The 27,994-nt window shown below is 47.0% G+C and overlaps 2 protein-coding genes across 3 annotated transcripts; one reads left to right on the top strand and one right to left on the bottom strand.

Moving 5' to 3' along the window:
* Positions 1-317: 317 nt before the first annotated feature.
* Positions 318-27,735, bottom strand: P4HTM (prolyl 4-hydroxylase, transmembrane). 2 transcript variants are annotated; one of them, XM_075073220.1, is made up of 10 exons: positions 27,315-27,735; positions 27,153-27,178; positions 26,570-26,651; positions 12,477-12,667; positions 11,258-11,354; positions 7,944-8,106; positions 5,091-5,276; positions 4,494-4,584; positions 3,771-3,894; positions 318-2,520 (listed from the first exon to the last, which is right to left on the bottom strand). In XM_075073220.1, exons 1-10 carry the CDS (start codon positions 27,511-27,513, stop codon positions 2,303-2,305), a joined length of 1,377 nt encoding a protein of 458 aa, XP_074929321.1. In that variant the 5' UTR covers positions 27,514-27,735; the 3' UTR covers positions 318-2,302. The 2 variants fall into 2 exon arrangements, with proteins under 2 accessions (XP_074929321.1, XP_032637678.1); XM_032781787.2 differs by lacking the exons at positions 27,153-27,178; positions 27,315-27,735 and adding an exon at positions 26,779-26,955.
* Positions 14,636-21,757, top strand: LOC116825635 (secreted frizzled-related protein 5-like). The gene is made up of 4 exons (XM_032781789.2): positions 14,636-15,056; positions 16,522-16,691; positions 18,602-18,691; positions 19,726-21,757. Exons 1-4 carry the CDS (start codon positions 14,734-14,736, stop codon positions 20,037-20,039), a joined length of 897 nt encoding a protein of 298 aa, XP_032637680.1. The 5' UTR covers positions 14,636-14,733; the 3' UTR covers positions 20,040-21,757.
* Positions 27,736-27,994: the final 259 nt, after the last annotated feature.

Below are 27,994 nucleotides of genomic sequence, written 5' to 3'. Positions count from 1 at the left end.
CAGGGGCACAGGGCTTGCCGCGCTCTAGCCAGAACTCCAGCCAGGAGAGCGGGGCCATGGGGCTTGCGGTGCTCTGGTCAGAGCTCCAGCTGAGAGAGTGGGGCTGTGGGGCAGCCGCATTCCCACCGGCGCTTTGGTCAGGGGAGCGGGGCCATGGAAGACCCCGGAGCACACCGCAGCCGGGGTAAGTAAAAAAAATTCAAAAAGCGCCTAAAGCGCGGGGCCCTCTTAGGTGTGGGGCCCGATTCCCAAGAATCGGGTGAATCGGCCTAAAGCCGGCCTTGTTCCTATGAGAGACACAATGTTGATCGGGTCCTCTTGGTCTCCTTGTCTGGGAGGGTTGCATGGTGGCAACATGCATTACTAGCTTAGTGCATCTCCTATTTCTGCTTGAGTAGCAGTATAGTAACACAGGAATAACTACTAGCAACATACCCAGTTCCCTAGTGCTGGGGCTACAGGACAATCCCCATTCTTTGGGGCAAATGTTTTGTTGAACATTTCAAACTGCTCCCAAAACTCAGAGAGAGCAATAAAAGGGAATTAGATTTCATAGCAACACTTCACCGCACCCGCCTTCTGTCATGGCTAATCCCCCTGCTTGGCAGGGTAACTTGCAGCAGGACTGTGGTCAGACTTCCCTGATGCAGTAAGCTCTCTCTCACTAGCGTGGCATGTAACCTAAAACTATTACACTGGGATAGAGCTGTGATCATCAGTGCATCCACCTGGCCTTAGGACTAAACATCAGGCACTAAAGTAGCACACTGAGCCCTCTCCTCAGTTCAGCAGCTTTAAAATAAACAAATAAATAAATGAATAAATAAAGCCAACTCAGCCAACCCAGCTCCCACCTCAGCCACAACTCCAGCCACTTCCTCAGCATATGGCTGCACATCCAACAAGCTCACCCAGCCCTAAGGGCTGCATGGACCTTTGCTTGACTTTCTGGATGTACTAACCGGGAAGAAATCCCATCTCCAGAGCTTGCAGTCATGCATTCAGCCCATGCCCTATGCTGTGGCAAGGCAGGGATCTGTTCCACTCCTCATTACATTTCAAATTCTTTCCTTCCCACAAAGAGAGACCACTAACTGAAATCTAAAGCAGTTAGGGAAGAAAATGCTTCAAGCTGAGGTGAGCCGTGAGTGACCAACTCCTCAGCACATGATCAGATGACGATACACAGAGACCTCTTCTGTTCAGTTGTCCGGAGAGAGGCACTGGGAGTCACTCCCCCAATGCGCTTCCAATTTGCTACAGAGACATTGGTGTATATATACGTAGCTCTGTGACTGGGGAGAAAAGAATCACTTGGCAGAAGGAACCTTCAGGAAACACACACCTAACAAGGCAGCCACACAAATCACGAGGTTAAAGTGAAACTCTCCCCCTACACACACACTTAATCAGCTCTGCTGCTATTGCACATAAAAGCTTCCCTTCTCCTTGGTAGTCAACACAACATAAAAGCATTTCAGAACCACATCAACCCCTGAGAAGGATTCACCATTACCATTATACTCCAAGATCTCCACAGGCACACAGCCGCACCTGAAACACTTCCCTTCCTACTAATACAGGAGGACTGACACCCCTCTGCCCTGATCAGTCTTGCATCATGGGGCTGGAATTTAGGGAAGTGACTTAAATGCAGAAGCTCAGTGATCCCACTTCCCATGTTCCCTCCTGGAATATACAGCCTCCATACCAGAGGGCTCTGGCTTGGCTGACAATGCTGCCACTTACTGGTCAAGAGAGCCAAGCCGATGCGCTGGTGCTCTGGAGGGAGGAGGGAATAGCAGCAAGACACTCTAAGGACAGAAACTGGCAGGTGCCAAGGAAACCCTGGGAGGCAGCTAAAGAGAAACTGAATCCATTTCAATGGGAAAAAAAAAGACCCAGGATGAAGGAGTTGAAACTGCAAAACCCTTTCCCCTGAAGAAGGCCCTGCCTGGAGAGGCAAGAAGCCTCAGCTGGGCAGGACTCACTGATACTTGGACCTCCCACACAAAAAAACAAACCTTAAATAAAAATACATCTTGTCAAAATCTTCCTCAATCTCTGACTCATTAGCATGAGGCCTGCTTCCCAATGGGCTCGTTACTGTAGTGCTTTCCCCAATCTGACCAACAGAGATGCAGGCTACAGCAGAGCCTGGACTACTGCAGGGATGTGTGTGGGGAGGGTGGAAGGGTAGAATACCAAAGGACTTAAATCAATATAAACTAGACTGGCAAGTGCTAAAAGGGTCCCACAGTGTTACTGAAGAGGCATCTCCAAGCCCAGCTGCACTGGGACACTACAATTCCACATGCACGTTGCTGTAGGATTTATCTACAGTCCATTCGTTCTGGGCCTCATCCCCCTCTTTGGCATAGCGAGCCATCTCCTGCTGGAACTGGAGCTGGCGCCTCTTATTGGGATCAACATTGATCCAGTTGTTGGCAATCCATTTGGTTCCTCGAGTGACGAGGCAGCCTCCATGCAGGGAATATTCATCCAGGTCACCAACCCAGCCTGCAGAAGGAAAACAAACCACAACTGTCACTGCACTCTACTGTACCTCACAACCCCACAGTGTCTCCCTTAGGCAGTGGAGTGCAGACAGGCATGTGGCCGAGGACTAACTTCTGGCCTGCATATATAATTCTCCTGTTGACAAGTACAACAATCCAGCCCAAAAGGAGATGTCAGACCACGGCAGCTACTACAATTTTAGGACAGTGACTTGTTTAAGGGAGAACCCCAGGGATTAGCTTTGCCATAGCTAGCTAACTAATCACCATCTATGGACTGAATGCTGGTGGATGTGAAGAACAGTTTTCAAAGCAGGACAGAAATGACAGACGCTGCCAATAGAAGGCTCTGAAAGGCAAAATCCCAGGGTTGCTGGAAGGTAAAATCTGTCTTTTAAAATAATTAATCCTATCGTGTAAAAGAAACAACTGACTTTACAGAAGCTATAGCTGATCCCCAGCACTTTCCAACAGCACCACCGATTCTCTCTGCCCTACTCTGCATCAGACCCACATCAGTGGCTATTCTTTATGTTCTGTTTGTCTGCTATTGAACAGAGCCACTGGGATCTCAATGACAGCACACTGAGGCGCTCTAGTCTTGTGCAGTGCCTGGAGCCTAGATCTGTCCTTCAGTCTCCCCATGGCAGTGATGCCTCACTGCCCTTCAGTGATGCCCTTCCCATGGCAGTGATGCTGGGATTTCCTGCAGGTGAAACCACAAGCTGCTCACAAGGCAGCTGTAATCCCCTTTCCTCTCTGCACCATCTCAAAATCTAATGCAGCATGTCTCAAATGTGGCCACCAGGGGGTTTTCTTGCGGCCACAGCCTCCTGGGCTGTGATTGAGGGGGAAGGGAGAGAAAGTAGCAGCCCCTCCCTGCTGTTCCTGGATGCACCACCTTGGCATTGGTTGCTGGGGCCACCAGCAGTGTTGGGCCCTGCTCCCCCTGTGGAGAATCTGGGGCACAATGTTGGAGACCAGGCAGCCGGTGAGTTTTCCAAAGAAGTTAGGAACCATTGATCTTCTGGCTGTGAACAAAGGAAGATTTAGCCCAGCTACTACCAAGGAGAATTCAGCAGTGCTCATCAGTTCCTGGCTGCTGCTCCTTGGCCGTCCTTGCAGAATTCATGGGAAGAAATGCCCCAACCCACAACATACAAACAGCAAGGCCCAAAGAAACAGGCTGCTGTCCTCCCAAAGCCTCTCTCTCCCCCTCCCCACAGGCCTAGTGCTGAGGTGGGACAGTACCTTCCCCATCTGACAGGTAGTTGTACCAGAAGACAGCAGTGCCCTGCTGCGGCTTCACTCGCAGGTTGCCCTTATCACAATTTTTCCGTGTGTCTCGTAGATCAACATCATTCTGAATCAGAGACTGAGAAAAAGACATGAGAATAAACATTACCCTGTACACAGGACTGAGATGAGGAGCCTCTGCCCCCCTTCATCGTATCCCTCTTTATCAGCCCCTTCCATTAAAACAGCTCTACATTTGCATTAGGCAGAACAGGAGGCTCCCCTCACATCTGCAGCAGCCAATTTAGGGTGTACAGAAGTCAGGGAGCTGTCTGCCCTCCGCACCCTGCCCCAGGTGCTCTGCTATCCTTCTGGCCATCTCAATAGTGCCCCAGCTGGAGTGACAGCAAAGTGCGTGCAATGAGAAGAGCTTTCATCCTCCTGCAAGGAAATCTGCCAAGAGGCAATCAGCAAAGCAGAACCTGTGCTGGGCACTGGCTCACTCTCCCCAGGAGGCTCTCCAGTGTCCCCCTGTTAGTCACAGCCCTGTACTAGTCTCTTCCCTCTGGGCTTTGTCACATTCATTATCACTTGGTTTAGAACATTCTCTAGTCCCCTCCTTAGAGGGGCTAGCATGTGTAAACCCAAGCCCCAAATTCGCCTTTCCCCAACCACATCCCACAAACTCAGGGGCCAGCAAGAACACAGACGGGGGCAGGTGGGGAGAGGCTCCTTTACCATCTCTTCATAGGTTCTGTTATCAGCTATAGGGAAGATGGTCTCTCCTCCCCCCGTCACGTTGTTCAGGTAGAACAGCACTGTCACGTAGCTGTAAGACAGAGAGCACAGCCACTTACAGGGTGCAACTGGCATAGTGAAGATACTCACAGGCTTCCCTCAACTCCGTCCCCACAACCAATGGGCTAGATTTGCTGGCACATGCATAGGGGCTCAAGCATGTATCGCCTGGCCCAGAGCCTGAATAGAGTGTTCTCCAAGGATAAAGCTAACAGGGACCATCTCATCTGCTCTTAAGGGTGTGGCTAAAATGCAGGACTATCCCCACTATGGAGCACTGTTCTAGCCTCCAATGGGGACGGGCCAACAGCTTCCTGGAGCCAGTCAGTGCCTCTCCTTGTATTGGTTAGAGGGACCAAAGGGGTTGAGCAAGGTAGCAAGCAAACCCACAATGTATGTGCAGTGAAGTGAGCTGTCTTTAGCCCTACGTCTCACACTGAGATCACTTTAGATAGGTCTCCTTTTAATCTGCTTCTAGACTGAGCCCTGGCACCAAGCTGGCTTGGTGTGAAGCTAACAGCTGAGTGCACGACTCACCGACAGGAGGTCTCAAAGGGAACACTCTCGTTGGTGATCAGTTTGGTGTGGCTGCAGGCCGTCTCTCGGAACACCGGCCCGCTGTCCACGTGGGCGTGGTAGTGCCCTCCCTGGTCATACCGCACAACCTGCAGGGGCTCGCTGTGCTCCACAATCTCAGGAGGCAGACGGGTCAAGCGCATCACCCTGGGAAAGCCGGAAAGCAGGTTGGGCAGAAGCAGAACAAGCCAACCTTCATCTGTAGAGGTTTTTAAGGCCTGGCTTGAAAAAGCCCTGGCTGGGATGATTTAGTTGGGGATTGGTCCTGCTTTGAGCAGGGGGTGGGACTAGATACTTTCTGAGGTCCCTTCCAACTCTGAGCTTCTATGAATCCCACTATGGCCACCAGGAACGTGCACCGTGCTCAACAGACAGGGAGACGCTTCCTGCCTCAAAGAGCTAAGAGTACGACAGTGGAGAAGAGCTGCAGCAAGTGGGCCCAGTGATAACTAGTCAAGGCCTTGATAAGACACGTTGAAGGTTGTCAAGTGTATAAACTATCCCACAGCCTCTCTCCTTGGTCTTATGAGTTGGGAACTTCACGCAGTGTCAGGGTAGAAGAGTCTTCAGGAGGGATCCAAGTGCGGGGAAACTGGTTCCTCCCTTTTGAATCACTCCTGTAGGATCCAGCCTGCCTCACAGCCTCGGTCAACCCCAGCACCTGGTTTCCCCATAGCATATCATTCTCGGCTGACATGCACAGAATGTTTTCAACGGTTTAAAACGTTCCCCTTTCCCCTAGTTAGAGAGAATAGTGCGTGTGAACCCAAGCCCCCTCAATCCTGAGCAGAAGCCAGGAGCCTGACGTAAAGGGGAAATGTCAATGTATGTTCAAAAGCACCCTAGAGGGAGCTCTGCCTGAATGGATCAAACTGCATTAGAACAACACACAGTGTGGCAATCAGTCGGGGCGGAAGGTGATATTTGTCATTTAAGTCAATTGGTAGGTCACCTCGTTGCAGTAGCAAAAGGCCTCGTGCCAAGAAGAAAGGTCACCAGATACTCAAAGCTGCTTACAAGACAACTGCAAAACATGTTTCTGCTAAACACTCAGTGAGTTACTCACTGCACAGTCCGCATCAGCACGATGCAGTGGGTGAAACGGATCAGTGACCGACACCTCCCTGCTCTGAGGACCTTGAAGTCCAGCGGACCAGCAGGTACCGGGTATACTTTTATACCTGAGTTTCTTTGGAAAGACTGTGCACAACACCACACCTAGTGCATACAGAATGAGGGGACCCATCACAGAACTGGACAGCCAGAACAATGGAGCAGAAAAGCCTAGTCAGTGTTAATCAGAAACTTTCTGGCTAAGCTGCTCTCGCTCGGTAGGGCTGCCACTTGCTGGGAAAGATTTCTTTCTGTACACATCCCTGGAGACCTCCAGGTGCCATGTCCTCCCCTTCCCCAAGGTTCTGCAAACGGCCCTATAGAGCTCAGAGATCCATAGCAAAGCAGAGGGACCATGATAGGACTGCATGGAAGGGCAGAAAGACTTAGCTATCAATAGCCTTATCACATTTCTCATCTGTCCTCTGCTTCCTGTTCTGCACTATTCCCAACAGGACTGAGGTGCATGGGAAGCAAACACTGAGACCAGACCTTGGAGCTCTAGGATTTCTGTCCCCTTCAAGAACTTCCTACATCTCCGATCATCCCCAAAGCGAGCAGGAACCTCTCAGATACACTGTAAGAACACAGACTAGTTATCCCATTGGGACTGGAGAAAGGGGACTGCAGTGCTAGGCCTGGATCATGAAATCCATACCAGGATTATGTGGGCTCTGGCTTCTGAGAATCTCCAAATCCTACCAATGATTTTAATGGCAGCCTTTGGAACAGAAAGCTTCTGCTTCAACAGGGACATCCCAACACTGTCCAAATAAGGGTCACGCTGGCATTGCATCAGGAGCCCATGGGCTCCTGATGCAAACAGGCACAACCCACACAGCAGCTGCTGCCCCCCTCTAGTCAAGGTGGCATATAAAGCACTAGGATCAGTTCTCTTTCTGGGACACACTGAAGAGGAGGGTGGACAAGAGCCACTTTTAGGCCTTGAACCACTTTAGCCACCCACTGGCTAGGCCAAGACGAGCTGTGCATGGCTCAACTATTGGCCTCCATGGGCTTGAGAGAACATGATCTGCCGGGAGATGGAAGTGACTTTCAGCTGCATCTGTAGTGAATGAGCGTCCCAGATCAGAGACTGGCAGGAGGGCTGGGTCTGAGGTCTGTGCAGGGCTGAATCCAGTCTCAATGGAAGGACAAATGGGGCCACACCGTCACAGCGAGGCCTATCACTGGATGTACGCTCAGAAGATTAAACTGGCTTAGCTAAATTGGAATAAAGCTACACTTGTTAGCTGTCAGTGAGAAGATCCAGGTGAGATATACGAGTAGTTCAAGTAAATGCACAGTAATTACTGGCAAAGGGTAACAATTTCACCCGGTGAATCTTTCCATTAGTTATCCCATGTAACACTGAGCCTTTGTGATTCTATCAGGCTTCTCCCAGAAGCAAAGAGAGTTGCTGAAAACTTAATTTCTGTCCACGGAACAATGTGTTTGAGATAAATTTCAAGCCTTAATGCGAATCTCCCTCTTCGGTGTCAGCATTCACTGATCCTAGTCTACCAACGGCTCTCACTCCATGATGACTGAACAGATCACCACCACTTCATGTTGTCCTGGGACCTGAGGCACAGGTGCTTTGCACTATGTGTATATTGCCCCCTACGTGTGTGCATCCCACCTTTCCCCTGACACAATGGCAGTGCCTACACAGCATCCTTACCCTGCCAGTGCCTTTACCTTTGCCGTATGGACCTCATGACCTGATGTGCCCCCTCACCCTGGTACAGCCATGTGTGTTGGCTGTTCCGCACCAGATCGCTCATCTTCACTTTCTGGCTCCCCATGTACTTGTGGAAGTCACGAATGTTTAGCTGTTTAAACTCCTCCAAACTCAACACACCTATGAAAGAGAAGGAAAGCAGGCTGTCTCTTCAGCTTTCTGGTCCAGGTGCACGTTTCCCTGGTAGTGTCCAGCCTTCAGGGAGAGTTAGGCACCGTAGGGTTTTACCCTTCTAAAACATGCCATTCCAAGGCCTGCAACTGTGTCTGAGGGCTGCACTGGCAACTCATTGGTAGCCAGAGAGCCGCATCTGATAGGTGTTAGAGAAGATTGCACTTGCTCTCATCTCTAATATGGAGATGCACCTGTGAAGACAACAGGTCCCAGCATGCAATATTCTGTCTATCTGGGCAGAGGCCATGCTGGGAACTCTAGGAACACAACAGCCATGAGATGTCCAATTTTGGGGCTATATTTTGGCTACCCGCATTTTCATGTGAAGAGCTCTTAAAGAACACAATGTAATCTACTACAAAGAAATAAACAGCCTCTCCAGATTTGCCCTTTGAAATGCCTTAGCTAAAATGCTGCACTGCCCCTTTAAATGGACTTGTTACTTGGATGAATAAATGGACTCTGATTTGAAAACTCTGCAGAAGGACTCTGCCCACATTTCAAACAAGAATTTTATCTGCCAGTTTTAAACAGTGAATGCAAAACAGTTTATAAGTGGATTGTGAAGCTTTTCTGCATTTATGTAATTCAAAGAGAAATGTGAAAGGCAAATGCACAGAGTATGTTCTGGTTACTGTGAGAGTGACGATAATCAAGAAATGAGATGTAAAAGGTGGCTTCCATTAAAACACGGACATTTCCTTCCTGACATGCATGCCTGGACTCTCCCCTGTAATGGTGATGCATCAGTAGCAGAGGACAGGATTATCTTTTTGCCTTTCCCAGTTTATGGAAGACCCTGACATTTTCGATTTTAAGAAGAATCAGGTTTGGTGTCTAGCCCTGTGTGTCACACACTGGCAGTGTGGCAACCTCACAGGCCAGCACAGCAACCAGCATGTACCCAGACAGCTCTGCACCTCTAACTGTGGATTAGAAATGTTTGCCTCCAAATCGGTTGCCCCTGAACTTCAGAAAACTAACTGTGCTGACGAGAAATTATGGTTCATGGCCACAGCTAGGCTTCGACCTCCACTGTCCCCTTTCCCAAGAGGGAAGAAGGGGCCTTGTCAGAGGGAAAGTTAGGACGCTGGCACTCTCAGCTGAACTATTAGCTGTCACCATTTCCAGCTGTCTGCACACATCCCCTGTCCCCCGCTTCCGCCTGCCTCTAAGGACACAGTGCCACATCCAGGTTGTGACCTGGCCTGCCCGTTGGTCTGGTAACAATGGAGGGGAGCAGGACTCCGGAAGTGAGGCCCTGCCAGTGGCACAGAGCACGGCCCCGGGGGTAGAACTGAAGCTTCTCATTTATTAAAGTTCAGCATGGTGGAAACATCACAGACAGTTAGCTCATCCGCCCTTTATCCAGCCAAGGACATCATGAGCCAAGAGAGCACTGAGGCAAGCGTGCTGACTGGATATTTAGCCAAATTTCCCATTCACCAAATGCTGCTCCCCTGCTCCAAAGCAGTTCTTCAGGGCTGCCCAGAGAGCCAGGCCACTGGAAGTGAGTGGGCACAGACTGCATGTTTACTTAATTTGATTAGGAAATGGAGAGTCACTCAATTGACTGCGCTCTAATTAGAGCAGGAGAGGTTAAACTGCATGCCTGGGACAGCGGGAGCTCTTGGAAGGCCAGAGGAAGGACGGGCGGAACTGGGTTCTTGGAACATATTAAAACTCTGATGGCAAGAGAGACGGGGAGAAGCACCAAGAGTTGACTGAGGAAACTGCCTTCATGTCCACTGACCCCGACAGCCTTTCATCAGGAAGGGGAGCTAGCAGGGCAGCGCTCCAAATCTGGGAGCAGCAGGAAGGAGACATGACTCGCCCCAAAAAGGTGGGGGTATGGCAGCAGCATCTTACAGCTCTGGTGATTAAAGGGGCTGCAGGTCCCCAAGAACTAACTAAAGAGGAACAAAGCAGAGCTGCACCCAAAGGATTCTCCATTATGCAGTGACACAAATTAAGGCCGAGCTTACAGGGCCCCTTGTGCGTTACACAAATATACACACTTGTACACCACCACTCAACTAGGGTTGAATCATGTGCCTGAAACAGTGCAATCCTGGCTCCCCCCACACATGTTCACAGCCATTAGGCTACATCTACACTTAAAACGCTGCAGCACTTCAGTGTAGACACTCACTACAGCGACAGGACGGGTTCTCCTGTCACTGTCCTTAACCCACATCCCTGAGAAGCAGGAGCTAGGTAGAGGCAAGAATTCTTCTGTTGATCTAGCGCTGTCTACACTGGGGCTAGGTCAGCTTAACTGTGTTGCTCAGAGGAGGTTTCACACTCCTGAATGACACAGAGGGATTGATCTAGCTTTTCAGCATTGACCATTCCTCAGATACGCAGCGATCTCAAATGCCACCCTCAAAATAATCAGCGTAGATTATTATAATAGACCTACAGTCAAAAAAGGGTGTTAAGCAGTTAACACCATAAGGCAAATGCTAAGGGGTTGTAAGAGCAGGGGGAAGGGAGTCCGGAGGTGTGGGTTCTCTTCCCAGCCCTACAGGCAGCCTTTTGTGTGGGCCCAGGCAAATCACTTCTCTATTCTAAAGTAGAGTGTGTGTGTGTGAGAGAACAAAACCTACCTACTTCACAGGGGGGCTCTGAGGGTTGGTGGGGACTAGCCAAGGGAGAAAGGGGGCTTTGTGCCTGGATTTTGCTTTTTGGTATATATCGCGGTAAGCAACTTATGGCACATGTGCCAAAGGCGGCACGCGAGCTGATTCTCAGTGGCACTCACACTGGCCACCAGTCAGGGGGGCTCTACATTTTAATTTAATTTTAAATGAAGCTTCTTAAACATTTTAAAAACCTTATTCACTTTACATACAACAATAGTTTAGTTATATATTATAGACTCATAGAAAGAGACCTTCTAAAAACATTAAAATCTGTTACTGACACGCAAAACCTTAAATCAGAGTGATTAAATGAAGACTCAGCACAGCACTGCTGAAAGGCTGCCGACCCCTGGAATATATAAAGCAGGCTCACATTACAGCACTGCATCTGGTCTCCAGTGCGCTACAGATAAAAGGGATTCTCAGAGGCTGTACTTCAAAGCCCCTCTCACCATTGCCATCAGGATCTGCCTTGACTGCAGTGTACATCTCCCGGATACTCTGAGGGGTCATCCACCTGCCATTCCCTAGGCGGGTATGGGTCAGCACCTGAAATTACGAATAAGATTGTCACATCCTGGGCAATGATTTGTTCCTCTGTAATGCTAATTAAACCCTATGGGCTAGTAGCTCTGAATCCTGAGACAGCTTCTCTGAAGGACATCAGCTAGCAGGAGAAAGGGATACAAATGGAAGCTATTTTGCAACCTTAGCTATAGCAGTGTGACCAGCACCTGCTCTAACATTTCAATTTATGCCATCATAAAAGCACAGCTGAGAGTAAACCACCCAATAGCCAAGCAAAGGCAGCAAGTGTCTTTCTTTCCCTTGGAGGGGGAGTGAACTGAACAGCTACAGAGTTAATGATTTCACTTGTGCCATTTAAAGACTTTCGAAGGGAACGGTTCAGAAAGAAATGCTTGCTCTCTGAAGAGGATCCAGGAAGGAAACGCCTCAGAGAGCTACAGGCAGACTCCAGGCTTTGGAGGAAGAAGGCCTGTCCTGCAGTCACACTATGATCAAGAGCAATACTCAGCAACTACATAGCGCTTTTCAGTTGCATACCTGAAGGCACTTCACAAAGGAGAGTAAGTGTCATTAGCCCCATTCGAAATCTGGGGAAATGTGACATCCACAGAAAATGAGTTGCTCAGGGTCACACAGTGAGCCAGGGCATGACTGGGATCCAAGTCGTGACTCCCAATCCTGTGCTGTAACACTACGGCCGCATTCATTCTGAGGCCTTCTCTGCACTTGCTTACCCTAGTGGACTCTGTAATTCTAACCAGTGACTCTGCAGTGCCCTGCTCACCATGGGAAGGCATGGCTAGCTCTGCAGGTTTCACCAGACAAAGCCCTCCCAGTGCCAACTACAGCCCTGAAGAGACGAAACAACACAACTGCACATTCGCTCTTATTTCTGCATAGGAGCCTTTGCCCAGCTGATCACGAGACATTTCCTAGCAACTCCACAGCAGGATCACTGCTACTGAACATATCAGAGAAACGAAGTCTCCCTTCCATGCTGAAGTCCTGTAGAGACCTGACCTCCTCCAATTAAGTAAGGAAATGTGCTGGGCTGGGCTCGGCTCAGCCATGCCTTGGTACAGTTAACCATATAAGGATGAGCAACTTCACAACAGCCTCTCTTCTTGAGTCCCCATATCAAACCTCTTTGAGCTGCAGCTGCCCATCCTGGTTGTGGTCCAGCAGGTTGAAGATGTCCATTTGGCTGATTTCTATCATTTCCATGGCCTCCTCATAGTCTTCAGTAGGCAGGATCTGGCTTTTCTGCAGCCCTTTCAACTGAGCTAGGTGGATAATCAGCTTACACTCTTCTTCCGTCAGGAAATCTGGAATTTCTGCAGAAAAAAAAAGAGAAAGAGAGAGAGAGAGAGTGTGAATGAAAGACCAAGGAAACTGTTGCAGTGAAATCCCTAACCAAACGCAGACAACAAAGAAAGGAGGAGAAAATTAGAAGCTTTCCAACAGATTTGGGGGAGGAGAAAGTTTAATATTCTTTCCTTCAATGCACCCTACTCATCCCCATGGAACTCGATCCCAAAGGGGCAGCACAGAGCACTAACCATTGAGCTGCTAGGGACTCTACTAAATACCTAGTTGCAGGAAATTACTCTAGAGGAAGAGACCCCAGAGCCTTTGTGCTGGCATGTTTGCAGTGCTGTTACTCTTTCTTTGCCCTCATTTGGAGGGGAATTTGGCAGAGAACCAGGCGCTCTTCAGTGGAGCCTGGCTTAGAGTATCCACTGATGTGAAAGGGGAAGGCAGCCTCCAACCTAACTCCCACACCCTCAACTCCAAATTAAGATGACTGATCTCTGAGCACAGATTTATAGCACAGGTGAAGAAGAGAGAGTCCATCGACAGGGTCACAAAAATAAGGGGTAGGTGTATTATACACTTCACAGAATCAAGACACTATATCTCATCAAAGCCTCTCTCTCTCTCACACACACACATCCATCATTAGCAACACAAAGTTAGCAGTTTAGAGCCAATACCAAGATTATATACAATTTTCAAAGGAGAAAAGTTCCATCTGTGATTATGTGGCCAGGAAAATTCCAGTCAAATGGAGTTTGGGTTTAACAATCTTTTCAGTGAGATACTGGAGAGATCTCATAGGGCACACCAGCGACACTCAAACCTCATTAGCTCTGAAGATATTTTAGGAAGGGAGAAAGCACATCTGGTCCAGTTTTGAAAACTCAAATACCACACTCCTGCTTTCTGAACTACCTCCCCTAGAATTTTGGCAAGTCTCTGGGCTAAGAACAGACCACAGTTCAACCAAGAAACACACTGAAAAGAAAAAAAATTAAGATAATTACTTCTGTTTAGAATTGAGGTTATCTGCTAAAATCCCCAGTGAGCAGGGAGCTTCTCATTCGGTACAGCTGGGTGCTAAGTCTGCAGAAAACAACACTGCCGCTTGCTTCCCAGAAAGCCTCCCCAAAACACGTATCCACAACACCCCTGGTAGGGAACAATTCCTGTCACAGGCAACACACATAATCCTCTTCATAGAAATACTGCAGAGCTGCAACATCCACCTGCCACTTTCTAGTTAGTGGCATAACACAAGTTAAGAATTAACTGAGCAAACTGACAAGCAATACTCCCAATACTTTACGTTCCCTAAACAGGACTGAAATAACATCACAAAGGTTTGGTATTGAATTACAAGCTAGAGAAGGAACAACTTCTCCTAAATTACAGCAGCTGGATTTCATACCAAAAATACAATTTATATTCACTAGAATGAACTTTCTATGGCACAGGCTGCTAGATGAAGAGTTTGTCAATCAAATGCTGGTAATCCTGTGTGTAAACAACCTCCCCTATGGCTGCAAATGAATTGCTCTGTCCAAACTGGGCAGAAAGTTCCCTGAAATGGTTAACTTCTGAACACGGGGCCATCCCACCCCATTGCCTGTTTAACAATGGATCAAGCTAAACAAATGGCTCCTAATTGACTTGGGGAAACACTTGATTGCTTTTCCACAAAAACAAAAAGGGAGAAAAACACTGGCATTTATAAAATAATGACTAATCTGGGGAGAAGAGGATGGGCCAGCCTAATGGTGTAGAACAGAGAGCTCCAAGCCAGGGGGGCCCCCCAAGCCCTTTCACAGCCTCCCTCCCCCTCACCCCCCGCCAAACACCTGCTGATCTCAGCCAAGCCCCCTACAAAAATCCAAACAATCAAGGCAAACACAAACTGTGGTATTGTCTTCCAACAAGAGCTCCAAGAGAGTTGCATGTAATGAGACTGGATTAGCAGAGAGGTGGCTTCATGCTATAAAAACCATCTCCCAGTGAGAAGCAAGTCAGTCCACAGTGCACTGCAGAAGGCAGAGCCTTACCTGCTCTCTGAACATTTTACAGCTACTGGTCCGAAGAAAGAATGGATGCAGCAAATTGCAGATTTCCCAAACTAGGCATGCAGTGGCTGTTGGCTATCTTCATGTATCTGTTAACCTGGGGCTCCCCAGGAGTTCATGGGTACCTCTTGAGGAGCTCCTCCAGGTGTATGCTCATTCCAAGAAGTATGGCCTTGTGCTACGACATTGGATATTCAGAGATGCGCATCCCCAACCTGCTGGAACATGAGACTATGGCAGAGGTGATCCAGCAGTCTTCTAGTTGGCTGCCCTTGCTAGCCAGAGAGTGCCACCCAGATGCCAGGATCTTCCTCTGCTCACTCTTTGCACCTATCTGCTTGGACAGGTAAGGCATTTCAGATATGTTATTTCAACATGGTCTGTCAGATAAAGCTTCCTAATAGGAGAACAGGCTCCCGAGATGAGCTGGAGAACCCAATTATTGGAGTCATTTAGAACTAGACTGGACAAAGCACCAAAGTATTGTAAGGAACAGTGTGGCCTGGGCAAGGGGATGAATGAGATGACTCACTAGGGGTTTTCCCCCTCTACTTCGCGGCATTTCTGATGGGAAATAAAAATCCTGCCATAGAAGTGAAATGTGTCCTTGGTTTTGAATTTAGTTTGAAGAGCAGCTGCCTTATAACCCACACACTTCTCTAACTGTAATTACTTCAGAAAACCTGCTGGTAGGTGTCTACCTGCAGACCATGCTGGTCTTCACCCAATGCTCCAGCTTCTGTACAGTATGCAAAAAGCCCATCTTCTCCTCTCTTCACTTCCACACAGTGAGCTGGCCATCCCTGAAATATCAGCACAGTAATTCTCTCTTGTCTCCCACCACCAGCAAGCCTTGTATTCCTGCTTCTAAATTCTTTGCTCTCCTGTTCTAGGGCATTTCACCCTCTCCACATGTCTCTCAGACACAGCACATGGGTTCACCTGGAGTCCAGTTTCTCACACAGTTGCACACAATGAATTTCTATTGACCTACACACAGTAACTCCTCTCTCCTACTCCAGGTTTCCAGTAACTTTCCTATAAATATCCTTGGCTCCCACTCCTCTTGTCCTGAACAAAATAATCCTGCGCCTGCATCACTACCAGTAACCTCTCCTTACACAACACCCCCCCACCCCCACGCTCCAGCACTAGGGGTTCTTACAAAGGAAAAATTCTAGTTCTTGTGGTGCCTTGGCAACAAACTGCACAGCAATTTAGGAGCTCCAGGGACCTAGTTAGAACAGAACAGAAGTACAAGCAGCAGCTGAACCACTAGAGCAAGCGCTTTCACCTATGGAAGACGGGAGCTCATGGCAATACCCTACACCCTTCACAAGGAGAAGGGAATGGCTCTTAGCCCTTAATTTCATCCTATTATATCCTCTTCCATTTGTGCTAACACCCTTCAAATACTCAAACATGGTTTCAAAATGTGCATATTCACAGTGCATGTCAAAATTTCTACAGCACCATTAAAATGCAAACCTGTAGAGGCAATGCCTGTGGAAGTTAATCCCAATTTAAAACACCAGTACAGACAGTTTACTAATGGTTTCTGGAAAAATCAGTATCAATTTTTGAGACAAAGTACTCGGATGTTCCTTCCTAGAGAAACCCCCTGGGACCATAATTATTGTATTCTGCAAACTAAAGCTACTGTAGGGAATATGAATATCATTCCAAAGTACAACACAATGCTGTTAATTTAGGAAGGAAGGTGGTTTGAGCTTGCTCTGGAACAGTTAACTCTTCACTTGTGCTTGCAGCAAAAAGCTCGAGACTCAGCGCAGTCCTGTTTCTCTCACTAGGTTCATCTACCCCTGCCACAGCTTGTGTGAAGCTGTTAGAAACAGCTGTGCTCCAATCATGGCTTGCTATGGCTATCCATGGCCTGAAATCCTGAACTGCAATAAATTCCCTGCGGATCACAACTTATGCATTTCAACAATCACTGATGAAACCACTTCGAGCAGGAGACGTAAGACATTTTGCTAACCCACTTAGCCATATATAACATTTAAAGGTGAAATGCAAAGCAAAAACAGGAGCCTGCACCGTGTTTGGGCTTTTCTTTTTAAAATGACCTCTTTACATTCTGCTAGGCTTTTGTACAATGGAAATGCTGGTTTTGTGCACCTAGGAGAACTCTATGGTAACTGGAGAACTGAGGAAATAAGAGAAAACAGAGCAGCTAGGAGGGGAAAGAATTTTTAGTCAGACTATTTAGAAGTCCAGGTTTTTATTTCTGTTAAAACCTGTTCAATTTAAATCATTATTTAACATTTTGGAGAAACAAGGACTTTGTTCTAGATTTAATATGCCTGTCCCACCAAGCAACGCATGAGAGTTAATACTACACAGGCTCAGATAGCCACAAGATTCTCCAGCAAAGCCAATGATGTTCCGCTCAATATTAAAGTTAAAAAAAACATGCATAAGAAAAACCATTCAGGCCTTATTTGTACATCAGAAAACAGCTAAAAATGGCACAACTCCTCTCTTGGTCAGTGGGTGTAAAGCAAAATTCAAACAGCTTTGAAGTAAAATTTTAAGGGGAACTCCTACCTGACCCCACCTTTCCTGCATTCTGCGGGTGTTGCCAGCATTTCCAGAACAAGTGCATAACTGATAGTTCTACCACACATGAAGAACCAATCCTATCCACTAAGGCTGGCCCCTGTTAACTACTGTTATGTGACTGCCAGTTAACCAACACGAGACACTCTGCAAACATCTGTTCCCAGACACAAGGGTTTGTGGAGTGCCTACATTAGTACTGATAGCGGTGTCTGTGAACGTGAGTTACAAGAGGACATGAAGCTCTAGTCTAGACAAACTCTGACTGCACCTCTAAGCAGCACTATACCCTGCTCTCCCTTTTGAATGATGCTCTAGCAGTTGAAGCATTTGCTGGTGCTAGGCATCCTGGGCTGAAAACAGACTCTGGAAGACTCTGAGCAGAGCACAGAAGTGATGTGCTTTAATTTCAGAAGGGGTAAAGCAGCCAGACTGCCAAATACAGTACACACCCATCCTTCCTAGCCCATGCAACAAACAGCATTTGCATTGCCTTCAAAAGCAGCTGCCCACTGATTGACCCCCACAGTCTTCCAGCTGGAAGCTAGGGTAAGTCTTCAATGCAAAAAAAAGTGTTCTTAACTCAGGTTAGCTACCTTGGGCTAAAACAGCTGTGAAGACATGGCTTTTAGTTTGGGTGAGCAGCTTGAGTTAAAGCCTCCAGAGGAGCCTGGGGTCGAACATGAGCACTAACCCCCTAGCCCCAGTCAGAAGCAGAGCTGCTGTGTCTTCATTGCTGTTTTAAGCCAAGTTAGCTGATGAGTGAAGAACAAAACCTTTGCTTGTTTGTGGTGAAGACACCCTGTGATGCCATGAGCAGAAGGGAATCCCAAAGCTGAGCATAAGCAAAGCACAGAGAAAAACATTAATGAAGGGAGAAAACACAAAGGTAAATGCAGACAACGATGAACAGTGTCCCAGCAAGTTGGGAGATGATTTTTCCTTCTTTAATTTCTCACTATTGCTGCCACTGGTGGTAGTGGTGCTGTGAGCAAGTGTTCCCACCACTGTATTAATCTACACCTGCTCTGGGCAAGTGGTAGTAACACTGGGACGTGTGCAGGCAAAGATCCTATTATTTCCCAGTCTCACACAAAGCCCAAGGAGTGAATGAGTCAGAGGCTGCACTCCATCTCAACCTCCAGTGAGCCACTCCAGTTCGGAGGGGCAGCACACTGATGGTGGAAGCTGGCAGTGCCACTGCTGTTAGTGGGCCTGTTAGAGCCCTTGAATCTCCCAGGCTCTCAATGGCACATCAAGGTGCTTTTGGAAAAGTTCAAGAAGAATGTTATAACTTTGTCTCTGTTGCAGCAGTGCCCCGAGCCAGCTGTAGGGACTGTGAGCTCGAGGAAGCCAGCACCGCCAAGGAGATACTGGAAAACGTCTGTGCCAATGATTTCAGTGAGTACATACACCTTTTCTTCCAACCTCTGCTGCTGGCTTCTCCTCTGATAGCCAACCAAACAGCAGCATCCCCTGGAAGCCTCTTCTATTTGCTATAAGAAAGTGGCTTGGAAAAGGTACGGTTCCAGCTTTCACAGTTTTCATTCCTCACCTATGTGCTGAGCGTCAAGCGTCCAAACTGCTCAGGGCTGCTCTGGCAACTTGCCCACAATTCACAACTTGCACCAAGGCCAACATCCTGCATTATGCATTTTTTTTTTTTTATTGGTTTTGGTTCTATTCCCCCATATGCTGAGAGCGCCAATCATGTGGTTCACTTTGGAGACCAGAGTTCAAATCAGATTCCTATCAAGACAGATACACTTGGTCATCTCCAGCCTACACGTATCAAACCCCAAGACATGTATCCCAGAAATTCCCTGTTTCTGCTCTGAGACCAGAGACTGGAGCAGGTAGTGAGGCTGGGCGAATCAGTTTGCTTAACTTTCAATTTTCACAAAGTTCTACAGCATTCTCCACACAATCTTCATGGCTGAATCCTGGACAACTTTGACAAGGATATTAGTGCTTGCAGCCCCTGCTCTGAGGAGAAGGCTAAGACTGGAACAACGAAGGGAGTGCAGAGCAGGACTGAGGTGCACTGGGCAGATGCACAAGGCCACCTGAACAGCTTCTTCCTGCCCTGTACCTCTGCCTATCCAGTGGCATTAGTCTCCCTCGTGAGCACTCATCCTTCTCCCTACTCAAGGAACGGGGAAGTGAAGAGAACAGTTATTGGCACTAGAAAGGCTGTAATCACAGATTTGGAGGATTACAAGTTGAGCACAACCTCTTTGATTTGGCTGGGACATCACTGAGTCAGGGAAACATCTATAACGCTTACTGCATTCAAAACGGAAAACTTCTGTATGTTGCCAACAGAAGTGGTTGGGAAGTAGATAACCACCAGCAGTAAAGAAATCTCAGAGGGAATGAACATAAATCAGGTGGATAATAACAATCGGTAACTGTTTCCCATTTGCTTCTTCCAGCTGTGAAAATCAGAATCTCCAGGAAGAACACGACCTCCACCATCTCTGCTTTTGACCTGGACTCCAAGCTGGAGGTTTTGAAGCACGGCCCCCTCCTCCGGGTGGAAATCCACCCAAAACTGCAGCACTGGCTGGACCTAGATGCCACCTGTGTTCACAACATCATGAGAAGTACACACACAGGAGTCTATGTCATCAGTGGAGAGGTGCAGAATGACAAGGTGGTTGTAAACAAGGCCTATGCATGGCACAAGAAGAACAGGAACCTGCAGCTGGCTGTGCGGCGATGGAAACATCACCGGTGCCGTGCATAGTCTGGCAGGAGATTTCAGCAATCTCTGCTCTACTGATAGGAAATTGCTCCCCTCCCTGTATCTAGAAAACGATCCGTGACAACCAGAGCTTTGGGGCTGTGGGTCAGTACAGTGGCTATTTTTTAGCGGGATTCAGTGTAGTCGATAGCAAAGGTCTAGGGGCCATACCACAGAGCATTCCACTAGGGGATTGCTATACAACATGTTCGTTAATTAAGAGCTTAGGGAGTCACCTGTTGCTCCAAGAAATGGAAAGACACAAACATGCTGTGTTCTTCTTTATCTCCTCCTGCACTGGAAACCCAGTTTCTAGTAGATTTGGCAAGCTTGTGTAGTAGCAGGAATAAGTGAATTAAAGTCCTCATCTTAGAATGGACTGGAGGAGATACCTAATAGCTATTCCCATCTGTTCCCTTCACACTGAAACTGGTAGTAATTTCAGTCCTGTGGTTTGTCCCTGAAACACAAGCTTGCTGTAGGTCCAGAGATATTACAAAGACATTTCCACACACAGGTCACCTTGCTTGGTGGGACATGTGGCCAGTAGCCGTACTCACCACTTGCAACTACCCCCCGGGGCTGCCTATGTAATGGCTAAAGTTTTAAAGGACACCTGTGAAGGAAACTGTTGGATTTCTGCCCTTTTTACTTTCTGATAGAAAAAGATGGCCCCAAAAGGGTTAATTTGATAAGGGAATTAAAAAAAAAAAAAAGAACACCAGTTGACCTAGGAAGACCCTGGTGACTGAAGAACTAGTGATGTGAGGACTTCCCAAGAGTCAGGACAGAAAGCTGAACAACTGGGAGATGAAGGGATTTTTAGTCAGACTGTTTAAGAGTCTTTTTGTTAGTACCCACTTAATCCCAGTGACTAGCAGGCATTTTGGAGAAAGGATGTCTCTCCTCAAGATTCAATACCCCCTCCTTCAGTGAAGTACAGTCTGAGACCATTTGAGAAGTCCCCTGTCAAAACCTGGGAAGATCAGACTCAATGCTTCTGATATTTCAAAGGTTAAACAAAGCAGGGGGGGAAAAAAAACATTAACTATATCCCTCCACATCACCTTTCTTTATCCAAGAGAGTCAAAAATGGCAACAGGAGCATTTTTGCAAAATCCTTTGCAGATCCCCTATATCAAAAGCAGCACTTACAGCAGCCATCTTCAAGGACAGGTGTGGTTCTCCTGCTTTCCAGACAGGCATTGCCATCACTGTGGACCACAGGGCTTGAAGCAGAGCACAACAGCCATGTGCAAACAGAGTGAGTGAGTTAGTTTTCCAGAATTCCTGGTGAAAGTAAATGTCATGTCCAGAGGACTCCTAAACTAGAGCAAATACAGTAAATACAGGACTGAACTAGGGAAGCAAAGAAAACAAGCTTTGGGGGTAAATGGGTCTTCCTTGTACAGTGATAATTGACATGTTTACTTACAGTGTGAGGCTTGTTTTGTTTCTTGATCATTTTAACAACCATCCAGTGTGCTGAGGGGAGATGCATGGAACATTTGTTTGGACAGAGGTGCATTTCAGATACCATTGTCTCTAAATGCTCTTAAAGTGTTTCATTAATTGGCAACCAGATTTTCTCTTTAGCTCTGGCAGTACCCGAGGTGAGGCTTGCGGCCCCAGGACTTTCCCTGTTTAAATTCAGTTGGGGAAATTGGTCACATCCTGACATTTGTGCAAATTTAGCTTCTGGACCACTGAGGCACAGAGGATTTTATAGATTCATAGTCTAAGACCAGAAAAAAGGAACCACTGTGATCATCTATTCTGACCTCCTGTATGATAAAGGCCACAGAATGTCACCAAAATAATTCCTAGAGCAAATCTCCTCAAAAAACATCCAACCTTTCATTCAAAACTGCCAGAGATCCACCACACTTTTTGGTAAACTGTTCCAATGTTTAATGACCCTGACTATTGAAAATTTACACCATATTTTTAGTTAGAATTTGTCTAGCTTCATCTTCTATCCATTAGCTCTCTCTGCTAGACTGAAGAGCCCATTATTAAATATTCATTCCCTATAAGGCAGATTGTCTAATCCTTTAATCATTTTCCTTTAATCATTTTCACTGCTCTGCTCTAAACCCTCTCCAGTTTATCAGCATCCTTCTTGAATTGGGGATGTCAGAACTGGACAGCATTCCAGCAGCAGTCATGTCAGTGCCACATTCAGAGGTAAAATAACCTCTCTACTCCAACTCAAGACACCCCTCTTTATGCATCCAAGAATCGCATTAGTCCTTCTGACCACAGCGTTGCGCTGGGAACTCATGTTCAGCTGCTTACCAACCAAAACCCCCAAATCTTTTTTCACTCTCCCATCCTGTAAACATGCCCTGCATTCTATGTTTCTTGATGTACACATTTACATTTAGTGATATTAAAACACACTGTTTGCTTGTGCCCTGCTTACCAAGCCACCCAGACTGTTCAGTATGAGTGACCTGTCCTCTTCATTATTTACCTCTCTCCCAATTTGTGTGTCATCTGCAAATTTTATTGATGATTTTATGTTTTCCTCCAGGATATTGATATATATGTTAAATACTACAGAGCTAAGAACTGATCCCTCTGAGGCCCCACTAGAAAAACATCCACTCCATGATTCCCTACTTACAATTGCATGTTGAGAACTACCAGTTAAACCAGTTTTTAATCCTTTAATGGGTGCCATATTACTTGTACATCATTCTAGTCCTTTAATCCAAATGTTGTACAGTACCAAGTCAAACACCTAAAAAACACAGCGAGAATCCCTGCTTTTATTCCCCCTCCCTCGGCTCACAAATTCGAGCCCAAACCATATAGTTCCTTGCCAGGTGATCTCTTACAAGACAACTGCCTCAAAGCAGATTGCACTCTAAGTTATCACAGCATCTATAAAGACCGAAAAAGTCCTGTCTGGTGCTTGTTTGAAACTAACAGGATTACTTGATTACTAGTGCTTCTCATAAGGAGGAAAACATACAGGGCAAGAACCTTTCCTAACTCCATGAAATAATAAGCTTGGTTTCAACGGCAGATGATTCTTTGTCATTTGTAAATGTTTAAGTATTAAAAAAACAAAAAGAACAATTTCCCAGTAATGCCCTCTGCCACACACCCAAACACAAGGCTGCTGAGAAGTCTTTAATATGACATCCTTTGCCTGAAATCAATGTTGCACTGCACTTTCCCGAAGGCATTCAGAATATGGACTAGTCACTCACTTCTATACTTGTCCTCAAACTTTGCAAAACGTTTTGATAAATATAAACGCCTTTGAATTAATTAACTTGGAAAGTCCTTTACGGCTAGAGCCTCTATGCTTTGTCTGCACATAACAGATGTTGATTTCTTATTGATGTAAGTGAAAATAGATACACTTCAATCTGATGATGAGCATCAACACAGTGGGGCTGTTCCAACTTCACATCAATTTTTAAACCAATTTTGTTAAATTGAAACAACTTGTGGGTAGAGAATGCCTTAGTGGTCTTTTAAAGTCAACCCTGGCTCCTGGGAGGCTCAGTGGGGTGATAAGAGCTGCCTGTGAGCTGAAGTTCCTAAATAGGAACTCCTTATCAGAGGACAAAGCAGAGCAAGCTGAATAAGGCCCTAAAGTGCTGGACATCAAGCACTGTTCCAGGAGTGATGCATTTCCAGATAACAGGATCAGAAAACAAGGCCTACCCCAGAATCCGGAAGAGAGGTGTTAAACTGGATTAATAAAGTTGTGAGTCTACTATGCCATAAGTCTGTTTTTTGTCAGCTACAGCCGCTTTCCTGAAGGCCAGGATCAGCTCTGTTCGGTGAATGGCATCAATAAGGGTAAATAAGTTAGAACTGAGGACCCAAGGGAAACTTAATTAGTAAAATCAAACTGACCCCTCACACACTGTCATTAAATTAAGGCTTTTTGTGTGTATGACTTTTATAAGACACCAGTTCCAAACTTCAGAGTTTAAACACTCCCAGAGGGAAAACGATTTTGGAATTTACAAGTTATGAATACTATGTATTTAGAAACCAATGACAGAGCTGTGTGCATTTCTTAAAGATGCTTGTTGCATTAAAAGGATTTAAATAAGAAGGTTGCCTGGGTTTTTTCTGAGCTTTCACTTTGAATCAGGTAGTGTGAACTACAAGGGTCCTTTTCTTCTTATTCATAGCACACAACAACAATGAAAGTGCCATAAAGAATTCAGAGTAGCAGCCGTGTTAGTCTGTATCTGCAAAAAGAACAGGAGTCCTTGTGGCACCTGACAGACTAACAAATGTATTTGAGCATAAGCTTTCGTGGTGGAAACAGTTTCTCTCCACCTGGACATGCAAAACTTGTACACAATTCTGCCAGTAAGAGTTATTCACATCTTTTCAATATACTAAAGTGAGATCTAGCTAAGAGGAATCCTTGTGTACTGTGGAATGGCTAGGAACTAAAAGTGTGAGTAGCATGCCATGCCAAGGAGAGTGGAAGGCACTATTTCTACTACTATCTTCGTTATTCATTTCCTCTCCTAGATACTTAAACAGCAATGCTAAGTTGCCTTATCATTTACTTTCAAACGTTCCAGGATCCCTTATATCTCCCTAATATCTCAATCTCTAGCATCTTTTTGACAGGAGCTTAGGTCCATGGGATTTTAAAAAACCCCAAACATAGAAAGGGAAGGGCTTTGTTTGTTTGGGTTTGGATTTTTTTTTGGGGGGGGGTGGGGGAAGAGAGAGAAGAACCTGAGGGAAATTAACTAGTTTTCCAAACTCTCCTAAGTAGACTGTCCAAAATTAATAATCTCTATGGACAGTGGATCAAAACATCTTAAACACAAAGGGTGAACATATTTAACTAGGGTAGCACAACATGATTTAAGGAATTTAACTGTTGGAGGAGAAATGAACATGAAAACTTCCCTTCCTGATTAAAAATTAAAACAGAAGTCCCTTAAAAAACCCAAACCATTTGACTGTTCCAAGAAAAGTCAACCTCTATATCAATGAACGCACTAAAAAAATTAACAAAAACCAAAGTAGTGCCCTATACATGCACAATCCTTTCTGCCATATTGTACATAACAACGCTCCCAGCTGCACATTCCATGGCTTGTATCTTGATTCTCCAGCGATTAGGAGGTAAGAAAGCAAATTGAGATAGTCACCTTTTTTCTTAAATCAGTTTCCAACATTTTATGGAATTCAGATCTGTTCACTTATTCTTCAAATTATACTAAAAAATAAAAGCAAAAGAACTGGTAAGCAGCTCAAAAGTTTGACCCGATTCTTTCTGCCTTAATAAGTAAATCTTAATAAAGATCTGAACAAAAGTCTGAAAAAATCTATTTCCTTAAGGCAGGAGAGAAGAGCTACAAATGTTATAATGTCAGCATCAGTCACTGCTGCGTGCCCTGTTGGAGTAATCAGAAGAGCTACAATCAAAGCAGGTTGAAAAAGGCAAACTGGCAACTGGATTTCTGCCAATCTTCGGAATTCACACAGGCCTGTTTTTACTGCACTGGGCTGCGAACAATGTTAAAGGGGACACATAAGCCATCACATGTATATACTGTATAAGACAAAGCACATAAAGGGCACAATCATGCTCTGCCTCCTATGGAACATCAACTAAGTAACTGATATCAATTTTCTCTAACTTATCTGAGCAGAGACGCTCAATCTACTAGTCAGGTACTAGTTACCAATCCCTTGATGCTTCAAAGGTTTTGTCTTCATCGCAAAGTTAACTCAAGTTACAACTTGAGTGTTGTGCCTAATTTGAGTCCTCTCCACACACACACACAAGTTGTTAATTTGCGCACACTGATGCTTTTAATTCACATTTGCTGGCCTGAGAGGAGATGTAAGCTAAGCTTGAGTTAGTCCAACTCAGCAGCTTGCTAAATGACCACGCTGCTTCTAATGCCATCCCACAATTCCCCCAGCGTGCCCAGAAAGGACAGAGAAAGTTCTCACACAATTCACTGTGAAAGCATTTACACAGCATCTCATCTTACTGAAGTGCAAAGAAGTATGGGCTGTGCCCACAGAAGGGCCATACACAGCAAGTGCAGTGGCAGCGTGAACACAGCAACTCAAGTGTTATTTCACAGTATGGCTGCTCTCACTGGAGCTAGGTTAACTCGGGAGCAATAACTGGAGTGTAAATAACTCAAACTAACTCTTCAGGAAAGACAGATCCAATGAAAGGCATAAAATCTTCTACCACGGACAGTGGTTCTCACCATATACACTATTCCTTCTGAAGCTACCACTTAAAGAATTCAGACATCATTTCACACCAAATAACAGCATCTACAAGGACACAAACTCCACTTTCATGATTTACTGCAGAAGTTTCTCCTTTTTACAAAGATGTGTTTTTTATTTTATCAACCAGATTCTGAATTACCATAACATCCATGCTCTCTCTTTATTGGCTTGGGGCCCATAATGGCCACAAATATATCCAGACTGCAATGGGGATTAAAATACCAATGGGATTTCAGCCACTGTGTTAGCAGGTCTTGTGCGGTGCCTTGTCTTACCAAAGAGAAGCGGTTTCAAGCTGAGAGTTTTCATTAAATGGACTTTGTTAGGGACCAGCTCCACCTTTTGCTTATGGTCAACCTGGGGGGAAAAAACAGCAGGAGTTAACATACTACATTCCAGGTACAAATTTTCAGTACTTCCCCCCCGCCCCGCCCGCCCGCCACTGTGCATCCAACAATCACTATGTAAAAAAGCAGCAGCTAACCTGCAATTTTGGACTGCATCTATACAGGCATAGCAGGCAGTCAGGAGTCCCTTGCTATACAGTTCATGTGCTACTGCAACTGGATGTCTGAATTCAATTCTGGGCACCTCATCACTGGATCTGGACAGGTTAGTTCTTGGTTTAAACTCAGCTTAAAGGGGTTAAAAATTCAGCCAAGGTGCAACTGAGATCAGTGGCGTGACGTACATTTATAGCAAGGCCCAATTTACCCGAAAGTCGGTAAGAAACAGAGCCGAGAACGGCACCAAACTGGCAGAGCTCTGACCCCGATAGGCTGTTTCTCGCTAAGTCACCTCAGGCCAAACTTCAATGAGCCGAGCCAGGCCAGCCTGTGCCGAGCCAGGCCAGCCTGCGCCAAGTCCTTCCAAAGCGCGCAATGCTGAGCAGGCCGCACCCCCCAGCGCCACGCTGCCCTGCCAGCCCACACCTAAGGCGGGGGGCGCGGCGTGCCCCGATCAAGGCCCAGCCCGCCCACGCCAGCTCTTGCCTGAGCCCTCGCGGCGCGGCGGGCTCGCTGGGGAGCGTGGGCCCGGGGCCCGGGCCGTCCCCCGCGCTGAGGTGCACGAAGAGCAGCAGCCCCAGCACGTTGAGCACGTAGAGGTGCGCGAACACCATGAGCACCACGAAGTAGGGGCGGGAGCAGATTTGCCGGGGCCGCCCCCCCGGGGGCCCGGGCAGCGGGGACCTCTCCGCCCGCGCCGCTTCCGCCGCCATCGCCCGGCCCCGCCAGCACCCGGAGCGCCCACACCGTCACCCCGGCAACCGCCCCGAGGGGGGTGGAACTACAGTGTGATGTCGTCACCACGCACGGGGGGGAGAGCGAGCGTCACAGTACAGACGAGTCACGCTGAGGAGACTGGCCAATGGCCATCGTGACCCCAGAGGGGCGGGGCTGGATGAACTGCCTGACGTCAGCGCGTCTAGGACACGTGGTGGAAAGGGCGGTCGGAGCCGCCCCGCCGCCATCTTTGCTGAGGGTAGCCTGGCCTCAGGCCCACTGGGGATGGTGGCGGCCATCTTCCTTAGGGCGGCCAATTGACTGAGGCACCGTGCACCTTCAGCCCCATTGAGCATAGGGGGGAGCTCGCGGCCACGCTTAGTGAGGGCAAAGACGTGCCTGAAGCCAAATGACGGCTCTTTGCCCTGGGGTGCCCTTAGGGCGCCAGCCGTTGCCATTAGCCCCTTTGTCACTAGG

Source organism: Chelonoidis abingdonii, chromosome 17 (genome assembly GCF_003597395.2).
Source record: "Chelonoidis abingdonii isolate Lonesome George chromosome 17, CheloAbing_2.0, whole genome shotgun sequence".
In the NCBI taxonomy this organism is placed as follows: domain Eukaryota; kingdom Metazoa; phylum Chordata; order Testudines; family Testudinidae; genus Chelonoidis; species Chelonoidis abingdonii.
This window is presented reverse-complemented; position numbering and strand designations above follow the sequence as displayed.

What these genes read in the sequence shown, in the direction of transcription:
- LOC116825635 (XM_032781789.2), top strand. Translation starts at nt 14,734, where the DNA reads ATGGATGCAGCAAATTGCAGATTTCCCAAACTAGGCATGCAGTGGCTG. An exon ending in AACCACTTCGAGCAGGAGAC is followed by an intron (nt 16,692 to 18,601) that starts GTAAGACATTTT and finishes TCTCTGTTGCAG; the next exon opens with CAGTGCCCCGAGCCAGCTGT. An exon ending in CGTCTGTGCCAATGATTTCA is followed by an intron (nt 18,692 to 19,725) that starts GTGAGTACATAC and finishes TGCTTCTTCCAG; the next exon opens with CTGTGAAAATCAGAATCTCC.
- P4HTM (XM_075073220.1), bottom strand. Translation starts at nt 27,513, where the DNA reads ATGGCGGCGGAAGCGGCGCGGGCGGAGAGGTCCCCGCTGCCCGGGCCC. An exon ending in CCCCGGGCCCACGCTCCCCA is followed by an intron (nt 27,179 to 27,314) that starts GCGAGCCCGCCG and finishes CGGCCTGCTCAG; the next exon opens with CATTGCGCGCTTTGGAAGGA. An exon ending in GGCAGCTGCAGCTCAAAGAG is followed by an intron (nt 11,355 to 12,476) that starts GTTTGATATGGG and finishes TCGTAATTTCAG; the next exon opens with GTGCTGACCCATACCCGCCT.